At 42.1% G+C, this 14,938-nt stretch overlaps 1 protein-coding gene across 3 annotated transcripts in view; it reads left to right on the plus strand.

Annotated features, from left to right (window-relative positions):
• Positions 1 to 10,254, plus strand: part of LDB3 (LIM domain binding 3) — a 60,442-nt gene extending 50,188 nt beyond the window's left edge. For all 3 annotated transcript variants that reach the window (XM_029201158.1, XM_029201159.1, XM_029201160.1), the window contains 2 exons: positions 1,742 to 1,857; positions 7,211 to 10,254. In XM_029201158.1, coding sequence (XP_029056991.1) covers positions 1,742 to 1,857; positions 7,211 to 7,300 — 206 coding nt within the window. In that variant the 3' untranslated portion in view covers positions 7,301 to 10,254. The remainder of the gene's footprint in view (positions 1 to 1,741; positions 1,858 to 7,210) is intronic.
• Positions 10,255 to 14,938: the final 4,684 nt, after the last annotated feature.

Genomic DNA, 14,938 nt, shown 5'->3' on the forward strand with positions numbered 1-14,938 from the left:
GCTCTGTACCAATTAAACAACTCCCCTTTTCCCCTCTCCCTCCAGTCCCAAAGAAAATTATAAAGACCTAATAGGAGAAATAAAGGAAGGAATACATAAATGAGAAACTAGATTATTTTCCTGGTGGGAAAGGCCCATGCACAAACTTTATTTAATACCAATTACATTCCCCTTTTGTAGAATAAATGAGGAAAATACCAGCTTTTTAAAAAAATGTATTAGGGGACTTCCCTGGCAGTCCAGTGGTTAAGACTCTGCACTTCCAATGCAGGGGGTGTGGCTTCAATCCCTGGTTGGGGAGCTAAGATCCCACAGGCCGTGGGGTGCGGCCAATAAATAAATTAATTACTTTTAAAAAATGTACTAGGGTCACACCTGTGATACCAAATTCATAGTTCATAGCCCCCACTTCATGTTGACTCTCAGCAGGTGGCCTGAGACAGTGACTAGGCATACTGTCCACAAGGAGATCTGAGCAGAAAACCTCTGTAAGAAAAAGCCAACTGTGGCAGAGCTGTGGAGAGACAAGTACACTTCTAGGAGAATGAAGCCTTTGTAAAAGGCATCAAGATTCTTCTAGAAGAATCTGGGAGAGTTCTACAGTGAGTGCAGTGGGAGTGCTGCCCACTACCAGGCCCAGACAACTGGGGCTGAGAAGCACAGGCCTGGCCCGCTGTCTCACCTGTGTGTCTCTGGCTAGGCCCTTCACCTCTTCCAGCCTCATCTGCAAAACAGGACAAAAACAATTTCGCCAAGACTAAGTTTATTCATTAATTTATTGATTCAGTGATTCATCCATTCACTCATTCATTTGACATATGTGTTGGGTACTGACTTGTGTGCCAGGCACTGTGCTGGGAGTACAAAGAAAACTAATACATAGGGCTTCCCTGGTGGCGCAGTGGTTGAAAGTCCGCCTGCCGATGCAGGGGCCATGGGTTCGTGTCCCTGTCTGGGAAGATCCACATGCCGCGGAGCGACTAGGCCCGTGAGCCATGGCCGCTGAGCCTGCGCGTCCGGAGCCTGTGCTCTGCGACAGGAGAGGCCACAACAGTGAGAGGCCCGTGTACCACAAAAAAAAGAAAAAAAAGAAAACTAATACATAGACCTTGACATTGAGATACTAGCAAATAATACAATCTACGTGAGGATGCTTGGTAAACTGTAAAGCATTATGTAAATAATATTTGGTATTATTATCTCTTTGGCTGGGGGAGGGGAACATGTCCCAACAAAATAGTTCAGGTATTGTTTCTAGTAGTAAAAATTTATTATCAACACAGATGCCCAATGACAGAAGAATGACCAAGCAAAGAACATGCTACAACTCTAAGAAATGTTAAAGGCTCTCACTCTTCCAAAATAAGCAGAGCTGCTGGGAAATAGGATGTTTTTTCTTTCTTGGGATTGGTCTGTTTGGACCGTAAGAGGTGACAGAGCAGAGGAGAAAATCACCCTGCAGAAAGTTAATGACAGTTCCAGAAAGTGTTTGCAGATCAAACCAGCACAGGGTGGTGACTAAGCCTGAATCTGCACCACACCAGTGCAAATTATTGGAAAAGGAAAAAACCAATCATGTAACTGAGTATTTTGTCTGCAAGATGACAAGTAACCAATTAGGTTTCATCCACTGCCCCCAGCCCAGTGATTTGGGGGGTTGTTCTGACATTGGGTCGATGTGGCTGGGACACTCCTTCCAGCCTGCCTGGATGCCTGGTCCTTACTCTGCCTTTCATTTCAGACTACATCAACCTGTTCAGCACCAAGTGTCACGGTTGCGATTTCCCAGTGGAGGCCGGTGACAAGTTTATCGAAGCCCTGGGGCATACTTGGCACGACACCTGCTTCATTTGCGCAGTATGTTTTTTGCTTGGGGTTCTGACTTTCTGAGAAGAGGCAGGAGGGACCAAGTGGGGCCAGATGACCAACCCTTTACATCCCTTTCAACCCTGGCATTCTAATATTCTGTCATTTTTAAAAGCCGGCAAATACCATGATGCCTTGATATGTCACAGCTGAGCAAAGTTTTATTACTAATAATGATTTATTAACCAATATGGCTTTGTTACTCTCCACTTCATTAAGGACAGAAGAGTGTCTTAGGATCTGGCAAACTAGCAGCTTTCCTCAGCAGTGATGCTCTCACTAGGTGGGAAGAGTGAATGATGTTGGGATTTAATAGGGGCAGGTGGCTTCCCATGGTTATAGGTCATTTAAGATACGATGACATGATTTAACGGTTTTCCCCTAAATTTTCACCATGAACACTAGATTGGAGCTTATTGACTAATCCTATGAAAAGCTGAGATAAGTTTTCTTTTGACTGAACCTTTAGAAATCAGGGCTGAGTTTCATTGCATTTTCCTAAATGGTCCTGTTCTCGATATATAGTTGCCAGGAGATAAGCCCTAGATTAAGTATTAACCATGTGCAGTTTATTTCTGCTGAACAGCCAGGTCATTTTTACCGTGAGATTGAAGTTTTCCTTCCAAGGGCTTTGGGTTGGGGAAGGGACAGGGCAATGAGCCTGCCGACATTTAGAGTCTGCATTAGAATTAGAAAACAGTCGTCCCTGATAAAGCCCCGTAATGTGAGTCTATAATTGACTAAACTTTATTTGGGAAAATCAATGTACTACTACTGCTTTTTTTTTTTTTTTTTACCAGAGTTGCTCAAGGTAAATTTTGGGAATGTGTGAAAGGTGTACATAGTTTAAACTTGAACAATTATTATAGACTTATGACATAGGACAACCATAGTCATAATGTTTACTGCAATTCACTTCAGCTTTTATACTTCATTTCTATATCCCCTCCCATCTGTGGGGTGCATTGTATTCACTCCATATATTAGTTTGCTAGGGCTGCCGTGACAAAGTACCACAATTGAATAGCTTAAACAACAGACGCTTACTCTGTCACAGTTATGGGGGCTAGAAGTCCAAATTCAAGATGTCAGCAGGGACCTGCTCTCTCTCCTAGCTGCTGGTGGTTGCCAGCCATGCTTGGTGTTTCTTGAATTGTAGCTGCATAACTGCGATCTCTGCCTCCATTGTCACAAGGCTGCCTTCCCTCTGTGTGTCTGTGTCTTCACATGGCACTCTCCTCTGTGCAGGTGTCTGTCTCTGTGTCTCTTCCCTTCTTATAAGGACACTAGTCATATTGGATTAAGGGCCCACCGTACTCCATATGACGTCATCTTAACCTCAGTTTTAATTTAGTCTGCAAAGACCCTATTTCCAAATGAGGTCACTGCTATGTCCCTGTGCTGGATAGGCTGGAGGTACTCGGGGTTGGGACTTTAACATGTGAATTTAGGGCGGCACAGTTCAATCCATAACACTTTTTCCAGCCCTTTGAACAGATTCTCTAATTGCCTTTTAAAGGGTCCTTAAGCTATATCAGGACCTCCCCTCCAAAAAGGGACAACAATATAAATATACCGGCTTTGAGGTTGTCCCCTGAAGAGCCACAGCTCAGCGAGGCACCGTACAGGGCTTTCTGACCCTTACCTTCAAGCCATGGCTTGTCTGATCCTAAGATGCTGCCTGCAAATCTGGTTACCCAGCTTCTAGAAAGATCTAAGAGACTTGGAGGAGGTCCAGGGAAGACAGAGGCGTAGAAGGCCTGTTCTCCAAAGGCAGGCTGATGAGAGGTCTGTGTCACATGGAGAGGGAATCATGCAAAGGTGAGCATGGGTCTGCTCCCTCAAGCTTGCCGTGTTTGGCTGAGTCATGATGGCACAAGTCCCAGAGAGAGACAAGAAGAAGCGGTAAAGCCTGGGGTTGTTCAGGCTGAGATTACAGATAAGTTCCAGTCAGGTGTGAAAGACCCACAGCACTGCCCAGAGGGTCTGCCCGAAGAAACCAGTCAGATCCCGTCCTCTGGAGAATCAGCACAGAGAATCGTTACGCCTTCCCCCAAACTAGCCCTGCGTAGTACTCACTGCCCCATGAAGCTATATCAAAGTGGAATATGGTTTAATTTTTGGAAAGCAATATTTTGATTGGAAAACTTTCAGGGTTTTGTTTTCTTTGGTCCTTTTTCCATCACGTTGTATTTCCAAATCACTTTTAATGAGCATATATTTTCCTGTAACTTAAAAAAAAAAAAAAAAAACTAGTAAGAAAGGAAGATCAGGACTAGCTCTTGCGGCTGACATGCTGTTTTCCCATCAGTTAGATCTCAGGGGAGCACATACTTCAGACTAATTCAGTTGAGTTTTGGGAATACAAAAGTCTCCCAGAACAAGTCTCTACCTTCAAGGAATTTAGAATCTTGAAAGGAAAACAAAGCTGACATGTATGAGCAATTAACGAACAGAACAAGACAACATCTCTAAAGTCCCAAGCACATAAAATGAAGGCTGAGAAGGGCAGTGCGGGTCAGGGTGAGGGTTTACCTCCTGTCTGGCTTTGGCACTTGAGTCCTAATGGAAAGGATGTGAGTCCTACCTCAGTTGGGGAAACATGTCTTACTGGCCCTTCTTCTCCTTTAAGTCTAGTTGGTATCTAGTTGGTGTGGGTACCAGGAAGGGATGTGATGTGGTGTAACTTTTGTGGGCAGTCGAGGGGCCTCTGCAGCTGGCCTATTTCATCACCTTCCACTCTGTCGTCAGCACTCTATGGCCACCACTCCTTCCCAGCCAGGCCCTGCTGCCACTTGACCACAGAGCCTGGGGGTTGGACCATCCCTGCTGTGCCGCTGTGATGGGTAGGTTGGAGGCCTCCTCCACCATGGAGCCCCATTGCATCCCACCTGCAGGCTCCTGGCCCAAGGCACTGAGTACGACCTCTCTATGACAGTTCTTTCCCTCAGTCTCATCTTATCAGTGAGCCACCTCTGAGGCTCTGGCCTTTCCTCACTCCTTGGTCCTCAGTCTCCCAACACCCTCTCCAGCCTGACTCATCCAGAGTTTTCACAAGCATCCAGCACTGTCTCAGACCAGGCAGGGTCTCCTAGCCAGAGCCCTGGCTGTTGACCAGCAGCTCCTTGCCAACTCATTCCAGAGCTGCCTTTCTGTCTCTCCCAAAACCCATCCTCACCAGTTGGATCTTGGGTGCCACCATCTTAGACTTGTCTCCAGGTTGTCACCACAGCTTGAGGCCACCACAGGAGCCTGGTTACACTCAATATCACTGCATCTACCTGGAATGTTTTGAGACACTTTCTCAGGTCATTGGCTTCCAGAGCCCATTGGCAGCCCTGTGTGATCTCAGGTATAACATCCTCAACTGGGCCATCAGGGTCTCACACTTGGGACCACCATGATGCCACTTTTCTTTCCAGCTTTCTTGGAGCGGACACATGCTCAGTGGCCCAAGCTCATCTCGGAAGGGTGATTTCTGTATCCTCATGCTTACCTCTACCTGGGAATTCCACCTGCACTTCCTCTCATGTCAATGTCCTGGATGTGGTCCCCAATTCTGCTCCCCACTAGGGATCTTCAGTGCCCTCTCTGAGGCTAGGGCCTGTCCCAGCCTATGTGACTTCCGAGCTGACTGGCAACTGGCAGATTGCCCACCCAGGACCAGACCTCATACTGGTAGTCCAGCAAGCTTAGTGAGCTACCTCGATACAAGTCCGTAAACCCAGAACAATTTCAAGTAAACATAGCCCCTCTCTGCTATGAGGTGTGGGGAGAATGAGCTTAGAACTGGAGTCTCGCAGACCTGAACATGGATGCCCAGGTTCTACAACTTTCTAGGTCTGTGACTTGAGCTAGACACTTGGGCTCTTTGAGCCTCAGCTTTCAATTGTGAAATGGGGAACAGTCATACCTATCCCATAAAGTTTTTGTGGGAATTAAATGAGACCATGTAGGGACCTCCCTGGCGGTGCAGTGGTTAAGAATCTGCCTGCCATTGCAAGGGACACAGGTTCGATCCCTGGTCCGGGAAGGTCCCATATGCTGCGGGGTGACTGGACCTGTGTGCCACAGCTACTGAGCCTGTGCTATAGAGCCCACTTGCCACAACTTCTGAGCCCACATGCTACAACTACAGAAGCTCGTGCACCTAGAGCCTGTGCTCTGCAACAAAAAGAAGCCACCGCAATGAGAAGCCCGTGCACCACAACGAAGAGTAGCCCCTGCTCACTGCAAGTAGAGAAAGCCCACATGCAGCAACAAAGACCCAACACAGTCAAAAATAGAATAAGATTAAAAAAAAAAAATGAGACCATGTATACAGAGTGTCTGGCATCGTACTTGACCCACAGTAGTCTCAACAAATATTACTGATCTCCCTTCTTTTTGTTTTGTCAGCATCTTCAAACTGCACTCATATGTTGTCATCATGGGGATATATAATTTTGCCTCTTTTTTTTTTCCAGTCAGTGTTTTCCTGCATACACTTTGCCATATTTGATTTATTTTTTCGTGGTGGCCTGTCATTGGAAAAATGCACCTTAAAAATTAACTTAATCATCTCCCCATTGAGAGAAATATTAGTCGTTTTTCAGTTTGTAGTTGAGCATATGTTGCTTTCCTGTTCTGTGCAATAGTTGCTGCAAGATGAAATTCTCCAGAGTGGTATTACCGGGGCACAGGGCAGGCACATCTTCACGGCTTCTCTTCAGTGTTGCCACATCCCCTGCAGAAGGCTGCGCTGATTCATGTGTCCCTAGCAGTGACAAGGAGGCCTGATCCCCTTTTGGCATTGCTGACTTTTGACTGATTACTTTTTTTTTTTCATTTTCTGGCTCCAGTCATATAAGGTTAAAGGTGACAAGCTATTGAGGCTTTTTGTTTTATTTATTTTGCTAGATTAACAGGTGTCTAGTGATATCTCATGGAGGTTTTAATTACTTTTCCCTTTAATTATTAGTGAGGATCATTTTTCTGACATTTTATATTTCTTTAGGTGTTAATCACTTCTGTGGATATTGACTTACGAATTTGTATTGGTTCCTTATAAATTTTGGATAGCATCAGTTGATCACCTTATTGTGTATATGTTCCGTACTCCATTAATTAAATTTAATTTAACTTGAGTTTATTCCATGTTCCTCTTTGGAAGTCTTGACTTTTAGATAGCTCAACGCATCTACACTGCTTTAGCTGTCAAGCACTTGTGGTAGGGAGAAGCAGGCTGTTGCCTATTCTCCCATCTGCCTGTGACAGCACTTTGTCTTAAAGGGGTGGCTGAAATCTTTTGTTTGTGTCCCCCTGCCTCATGGGCTGTCTCATGCCTATCTGTTCTCTGTCCCAGGTCTGCCACGTGAATCTGGAGGGGCAGCCATTCTACTCCAAGAAGGACAAACCCTTGTGCAAGAAGCATGCACACGCCATCAACGTGTAGGGAGCCCAGGGTGTCTGCTGGCAACGAAGGATTCAAGGAGGCTGATGTTTCTTTTTGGGGGGAAAAGGGAGAAGACAGGAAGTGACTGAGCCCTTTTGAAGTATAATTTTAGTCCTTTCTTCTGCACACAGATTGTGTATTTGCATAGTTCAGACTAGAAGCCAAATGAAGATTCCTGAACCAAGCTAGTAATTAATCCAAGACTGGAATTGTACTCCAAACACTGAGGACAGAATTCCAAGAACTCAAAAGTGAAAAAGAAAAAGTAACTTTCCCCACGCGATACACTTCCCTGAGGTCACCAGAGCAGGGACAGAGCTCAGAGCAGTTATGGAGAATCTGAAGCATTCTGCGGAGTTCTTTAGAGCTCCTCCAGCAAACAAAATGAAGTGCCAAACAGCCCTCGCTGCAGGGTATTTTTAGAGCCATAGCTGAGCGCTTGTTAGCTAAGACCGATTGGGCTTTCCTCACCAAAAAAGGAAGTGTTATTCCATTACTCGCGTCATGGAGCTACCTCTGCGCATCAGACTTCAGACCTTGCACAGGCTTGAACATTCTCAAGGGAGCCCAGACATCGGAGGGATGTCTTCTGGGAGCCTCTGGGCAATCGACAGGGCTTCAGGAAAGGGTCGGGCTCACACCACAGACAGCTGAAGAAAGAAGGGCTCTTCAGCTACCCTCTTTCAGTCTGAAACATCCAACGTCCCCAGAAAGCTTAGCTTCTTTTTGAGTTGTGGTGGGAAGGTGGAATTGGGTTTTTCCAGTTTTGCTTTGCTGTTTGTGAGAGGAGATTTTAAAACGACTCTGGGCTGTGTTTGGCCTCTGTTTGGCTTTACGAGGTTCATTAGCATGAACGTCTAGTCTTGTGCATGTGTTTCATTCCCAATACTATGACTGCTCACTGCTGAAGTCTTCCTCAGCACCCCTCCCCCCAACAGGCTTAGTGACCTGTGGAAAAGAAGAGAGAGACAGTGTCTGAAACAGGATGGCAGAAGAGGCTGAGAACATGCCCAAACCCTGGGTGGGGAAGAGGAACCTTCCTTTCTGCCAGCCTCAGTAAGAACGCAGGAGCTGGCAGGACCTCCCACTTCAGAGCTGCTCCATCCTTCTCGTATCTTCCTTTAAACGCAGTACACTGATTATATACAATTGTGTTGACTGCTGGAAGGGAAAGATGATATATGATATATACACGTTTGCCATTTTGGCCAATATTTTGAAAAAGTATGAGCTGAGTTGATCTAGCAATTATTTAAGCATTTATTGAAATAGACTTGGGCCTTCAAACTTCCTTAAAGTATTAGTGATAGTTTGAGTTAAGCAAGCGTTTTAAAGCTGTTTGGTGATAAAGAGAGAAGCTTAGTTTTTGAGGTTGGAAGTGGTATATAGTCTCTTTCCCTTTTAGGAAGCGCTGTTATTTTGCTCATTGAACATGGCCTTGAAGCAGGTGGTTTGAGTGGATGTTTCTCCCTTGAGCACAATATTTAGGCTCTCTTCCAAATCACTGGTACTCTCTCCTCACTCCTGTTTTGGATTTTCTCTTTGCATGTTTGAAATGTTTTATGAGAATGCATTAGAATACTTTTTCTTCTGAGAACTGAGGCTTCCAGGGGACTGCCTTTCTACCTGAGGGAGAAGGAAGCAGCTAGATGTGTCTCTAACAAAAGGCCCGAGGTTTTTTTCCCAAGGGTGAAGTCACCAACATCCCCCAGGGAGCACCAGGAGGGACATAAGCGTGCTCCTACCACAGGACCCTTCTTTACTTCTGGTGCAGGGAAAAAGTCAATATAAAGCACCAGGCAGGGTAAAATCTGCAGGGAGTGCCTGGAGATTTTTCAAGAGTTGCAAACAAGCATTCTTTTATTTTTGGAAAGTTCAAGTACACAGGAACAAGGAGGTTGCTGACTGTACAGAAAGGCTCTAGGCAGGTTTTCTCTTAAAAAACAAAAATAACAAAAAGAAACCCACAGCTTTTAAATTATCAGGGACTGGTCTCAAGGAAAGGGAAAAAATTTCCCTAGAGTTGTTTCCAAAAATATCGTTTAAAAGATTTTACACACACGTACACACAAGTGTGCCCATTAAAACGTGTATGATCATGAAAAAGAAAAGTAAAATCTCAAAGGAGAACTTCATCATAGTCATTTATTGAATCATTTTTTCTGCATTTCAGAGCTAGTGTAGATTCTGAGGGACTCTTTTATTTACCAAAACACAAAATCAACAACAACGGCAACAAACATTTTAAAGGTAGCAGGAAAAGGAGGTAGTTCTGAATATGGTTCCCTCGATGTTTGTAAGTTTGGCATAGCGTTGGGTTAAGGTTGTGTCTCTTTCAAGTTAACATCGTGGATGCCCTACAACACCAAACACAATTTTTAATAGTTCATGGTGGGGAGTACACTTTGGATCTACAGTTCTTGTCTCCTCATTGTTGACATTTATTTAACATTTATAAACATTAACTTTTTGCAACTGAGTGACTTATGTCTGCAGTGTTTGTGTTAGGAATCTAGCTTTTATAATGTTAACTTTTCAACCCAAGTACTCTTGCTTTGGGATATTTTTTAAAATTTTTAACATTTCAGAAGTGGAATATAGTGTGTTAGAAGTGTGCACAAAAATATTTTGCATTTTTTTTTTTTTTTGGCCTGTGTGAATTCTTTTTAGCAAAATAAAACCCTAAAACGGATGTGCAAATACAGATTTTTCTGTGTAAAGTTTCTTCACGTGACAACCAAAAGTAGGTTATTTCTATATGGCTGCAAATAAAAGTTTGAGACAAAACAAAATGCCCTGAGGAGAAGAAACATATAACTCACTTGCTCTTTTGGCTATCTGGCCCAACAGCAGTTTAATCGTCTTGTTTAAACAGACAAGGATATGCGGATAATACAAATGTTTTGCATACAAAATGAATTTACCAAGTAAATAACCTGAAGACCAGGCTTGGCCTTTTCCTTTGGAAAGATTTATTTATTTAGCTACTTTAGATTTATTTAGATAGTTCCATTTTTTTTTTTTCTGTTCTAAATGACTTGATTTCTAGAAAAGTTGCTATATTTTCTTCCATATCTTTTGTCTTGAAATAAGCTAGAGTAAAATCCTCTCATGGCATTTTTTCAAAATAATGAAGACCCCTCTGAGGGTACTATGTTTAACACAACCAATTCATTCTTTTTCAAGGTATTCTATTTCTAGGCATTACTTTAAAAGAAAGGGATACTTTTCATAATTTATTTGATTTTTAGTACCCGAATCAGAGTTTCAAAGAGAAATAAAATCTTTTTATTTTAGTACTTTGTAAAGCTATAGCAATTTTTCACAGAGATGATGGAGAAAAAAAGGCTCATTGTCACAGAACTTAAAGTTGGAACCTAAGAGATCACCTGGGCATTTTCCAGATGTACGAACCGAGGCCCAGAAAGGGGAAGTGGCTTCCCGGCATATACACAACCAGCAGGGAGGCAGCCAGGTGCCATGAAATAAACATAGACTTTGACATGATAAGACCAGTGTCTTATCAAGCCTAGATCAAGGCTGATCTAATACCACCTGAATGATATCAGAAGAGTCTCTCTAAGCCTGCATATCTACCTGAAAATGAAGGTAATAACACCTGCATTTTGTTTGTTTTGAGAACCAAATGTAATAACTTTTGGAAGAAAATTGCAATGCAAATGTTCCTTGTTATTATCACCAATAGAGTGGGCTCAGAACTCCTCACTCCTGCTTCATTTTCTTAATGCCTTCAACTTGTCCATTCAGAAAAAGTACATTGGGAAAACCAGCAGCAAGAATAAATATTCCACAAATATCCCAGAAGTATGAACCATGTGAATCAGAATTTGGCATAATTACCTGGTACCAAAATTTCTGCCCTCTTCACCGAGGAACTGTGGACCAAATAAAAATTGTTTGTTCAATACTTTACAAAGCCAGCATTACCCTGGTACCAAAACTAGACAAGGACACCACAGAAAAAGAAAATTATAGGCCAATATCTTTGATGAACATAGATGCAAAAATCTTCAACAAAATATTAGCAAAACAAATCCAACAACACATTAAAAGGATCATACACCACAATCAAGTGGGATTTATTTGAGGGATACAAGGATGTTACAACATCCACAAATCAATCAACATGATAAATCCATTGATAAAAGGAAGGCTAAAAATCATGTGATCCTCTCAATAGATGCAGAAAAAGCATGTGACAAAATTCAACATCCATTTATAAGAAAAATTGTCAACAAGGTAGGTATAGAGGGAAGATACCTCAACATAATAAAGGCCATACCTGGCAAATTGTATGTCCCATAAGGGGTTAATATCCAAAATGCATAAAGAACTCATACAACTCAACAATAAGAAGCCAGACAACCCATTTTAAAAATGGGCAGAGGATCTGAATAGATATTTTTCCAAAGAAGACATACGGCTGGCCAACAGACACATGAAAAGATATTCATCACTAATTATTAAGAAAATACAACTCAAAACCACAATGAGGTATCACCTCACACTTGTGAGAATGGCCATTATGGGAAAGACAGGAAATAACATGCTGGCAAGAATGTGGAAAAAAGGAAACCCGTGTACACCATTGGTAGGACTGTAAATTGGTGCAGCCACTGTGGAAAACAGTATGGAGATTCCTCAAAAAATTAAAAATAGAACCACCAGCTATTCTACTTCTGGGTATGTATCCAAAGCACACAACTAACTCAAAAAGATATATGCACACCTATGTTCACAGCAGCATTATTTTTTTCATTACTGCAGCTTTTTTTTTTTTTTTGATTTATTTTTGACTGCATTGCGTCTTCGTTACTGTTCGCGGGCTTTCTCTAGTTGCGGCGAGGGGGGCTCCTCTTTGTTGCGGTGCGTGGGCTTCTCATTGTGGTGGCTTCTCGTTGTGGAGCACGGACTCTAGGCACGCAGGCTTCAGTAATTGTGGCACGCAGGCTCAGTCGTTGTGGCTCGTGGGCTCTAGAGCATAGGCTCAGTAGTTGTGGCGCACGGGCTTAGTTGCTTCGCAGTATGTGGGATCTTCCTGGACCAGGGATTGAACCCGTGTCCCCTGCATTGGCAGGCGGATTCTTAACCACTGTGCCACCAGGGAAGCCGCTACTGCAGCTTTTTAAAAAAATTTTATTGAAGTGCAGTTGATTTACAATGTTATGTTTCTGGTGTATAGCAAACTGATTCAGTTATTATATATATATATATGTATATATATATATACACACACGCACACACACACACACACACACACATAGATATATGTTCTTTTTCATATTCTTTTCCATTATGGTTTATCACAGGATATTGAATATCATTCCCTATGCTATACGGTAGGACCTTGTTGTTTATCCATCCTATACACAATAGTTTGCATCTGCTAATCCCAAACTCCCAATCCTTCCCTCCCCTCCCCTCTTGGCAACCACAAGTCTGTTCGTTATATCTGTGAGTCTGTGTCTGTTTCGTAGATATGTTCATTTGTGTTGCATTTTAGATTCCACATATAAGTGATATCATACAGTGTTTGTCTTTCTCTTTCTTACTTACTTCACTTAGTATGATAATCTGTAGGTCCATCCATGTTGCTGAAAATGGCATTATTTCATTCTTTTCTATGGCTGAGTAATATTCCATTGTGTGTATGTGTATATATATATATATATATATATATATATATATATATATACTGTATCTTCTTTATCCATTCATTTGTCAATGGACATTTAGGTTATTTCTGTGTCTTGGCTATGGTAAATAGTGCCAGAGCAGCATTACTTATAATAGCCAAAATATAGAAACAATCTAAGTGTCCCAAGTGTGCATCAATGGATGAATGGATAAAGAAGATGTGATATATATGCATATATATATGTGTGTGTTTGTATATACACACGCACACAATGGAATACTCTCAGCCATAAAAAAGAATGAAATCCTGCAATTTGTAACAGCATAGATGGAACTTGAAGATATATGCTAAGTGAAATAAGCTAGACAGAGAAAGACAAATACCATATGATTTCACTCATATGTGGAATATAAAAAAAAACAAATGAACAAAGAAAATAAACTCACAGACACAGAGAACAGATAAGTGGTTACCAGAGGGGAAGGGGATTGGGGGGCTGGGTGAAAGGAGTGAAGGGGGTCAACCGTATGGTGATGGATAGCAACTAGACTTGTGATATTGATCACTTTGTAGTGTGTACAGATGTTGAATCATAATGCTGTACACCTGAAGCTTAAATAATAAAAATGTTTATTCATTTGCTTATTCATTCTTTCAACAAATATTTATTGAACACTGAATGTGTACCAGGCACTGCTCTGGACACTAAGAATGTGATAGTGAATAAAATAGACAGAAAACATTGTTCTCATGGAATGGAATCAGCCAAATTATGTATCTAATAATTTAGGTAAATGACTAAATTATTTTGGGTTAGTTCTGAGGAGAAATATTTTGACTATTTAAAGTGGCTCTGCCCAGTGGCACTGGCATTCAGCTGGACTTAAGCTCGTGAATGATAACATGGCATGAAGAATGGATTCTGGATCAAATGTTAGGAAATAGCTGCATATGCTATTCACCCTAGAGAGTCACAGCACACGTGGGAGCTGTGTGGGTACTGAGCCCCTCAATAAAGAAACCTGTTTAACTTATTTGAGAACAGAATATGGAACTCCAATTTGGGAAACGTTGCCTAAAGTTTTGGTTTAGGCTTTCCTGAGCTCTGACTTTCCCAGGACAATCCTAATGTCAAATAATCTTTCTCAACGTTCCACTTACACACTTAGTTAAACCATCAACAGCTTGGGCAATATACCTTTTTTTTTTTAATAGACTTTATTTTTATAGCAGTTTTAGGTTCATAGCAAAACTGAGCAGAAGGTAAACAGATTTCCCATATACCCCCTGCCCCCACACATGCACGGCTTTCTGCATTATTAACATCCCCCACCAGAGTGGTGCATTTGTTATAATCAGTGAACCTAAATTGACACATCTTATCACCCAGAGTCAGTAGTTTATATTAGGGTTCACTCTTGGTGTTGCACATTCTGTAGATTTGAACAAATGTATTATGGCATGTATCCACCATTATAATATCATATAAAGTTGCTTAAGAATTCACTGTGCTCCACTTACTCATATCTCCCTCCACCTTAACCCCTGACAACCACAGATCTTTTTACTGTCTCCATAGTTTTTCCTTTTCCAAAATGTCATATAGTAGGAATCCTACAGTATGTAGCCTTTTCAGATTGGCTTCTTTGACTTAGCAATATACATTTCATTCTCCTCCATATTTTTCCATGGCTTGATAGCTCATTTCTTTTTAGCATTGAATAATATTACAGATCGACAAACACTCACTAAATGGCTAGGCTTTGTTGTAGGGATAGAAGATGACAATACAGACAAGGTTCCTGCTTTCATAAAGCTTACCCTCTAAAGGAAAGAGACAAGCAATAAACAAGTAGTATATAATCAATACACTGTAAGTTAATGAGTGCTACGGAGCGATGTGTTGGGGGCTGGAGTAAGCTACTTTTGGTCAGGTGGTCAGTGAAGACCCTGCTGAGGAGGTGACATTTGGGCTGAGG

This window comes from Monodon monoceros, unplaced genomic scaffold (assembly GCF_005190385.1).
Source record: "Monodon monoceros isolate NGI ecotype Baffin Bay Population unplaced genomic scaffold, NGI_Narwhal_1 Super_Scaffold_4, whole genome shotgun sequence".
Lineage (NCBI taxonomy): Eukaryota > Metazoa > Chordata > Mammalia > Artiodactyla > Monodontidae > Monodon > Monodon monoceros.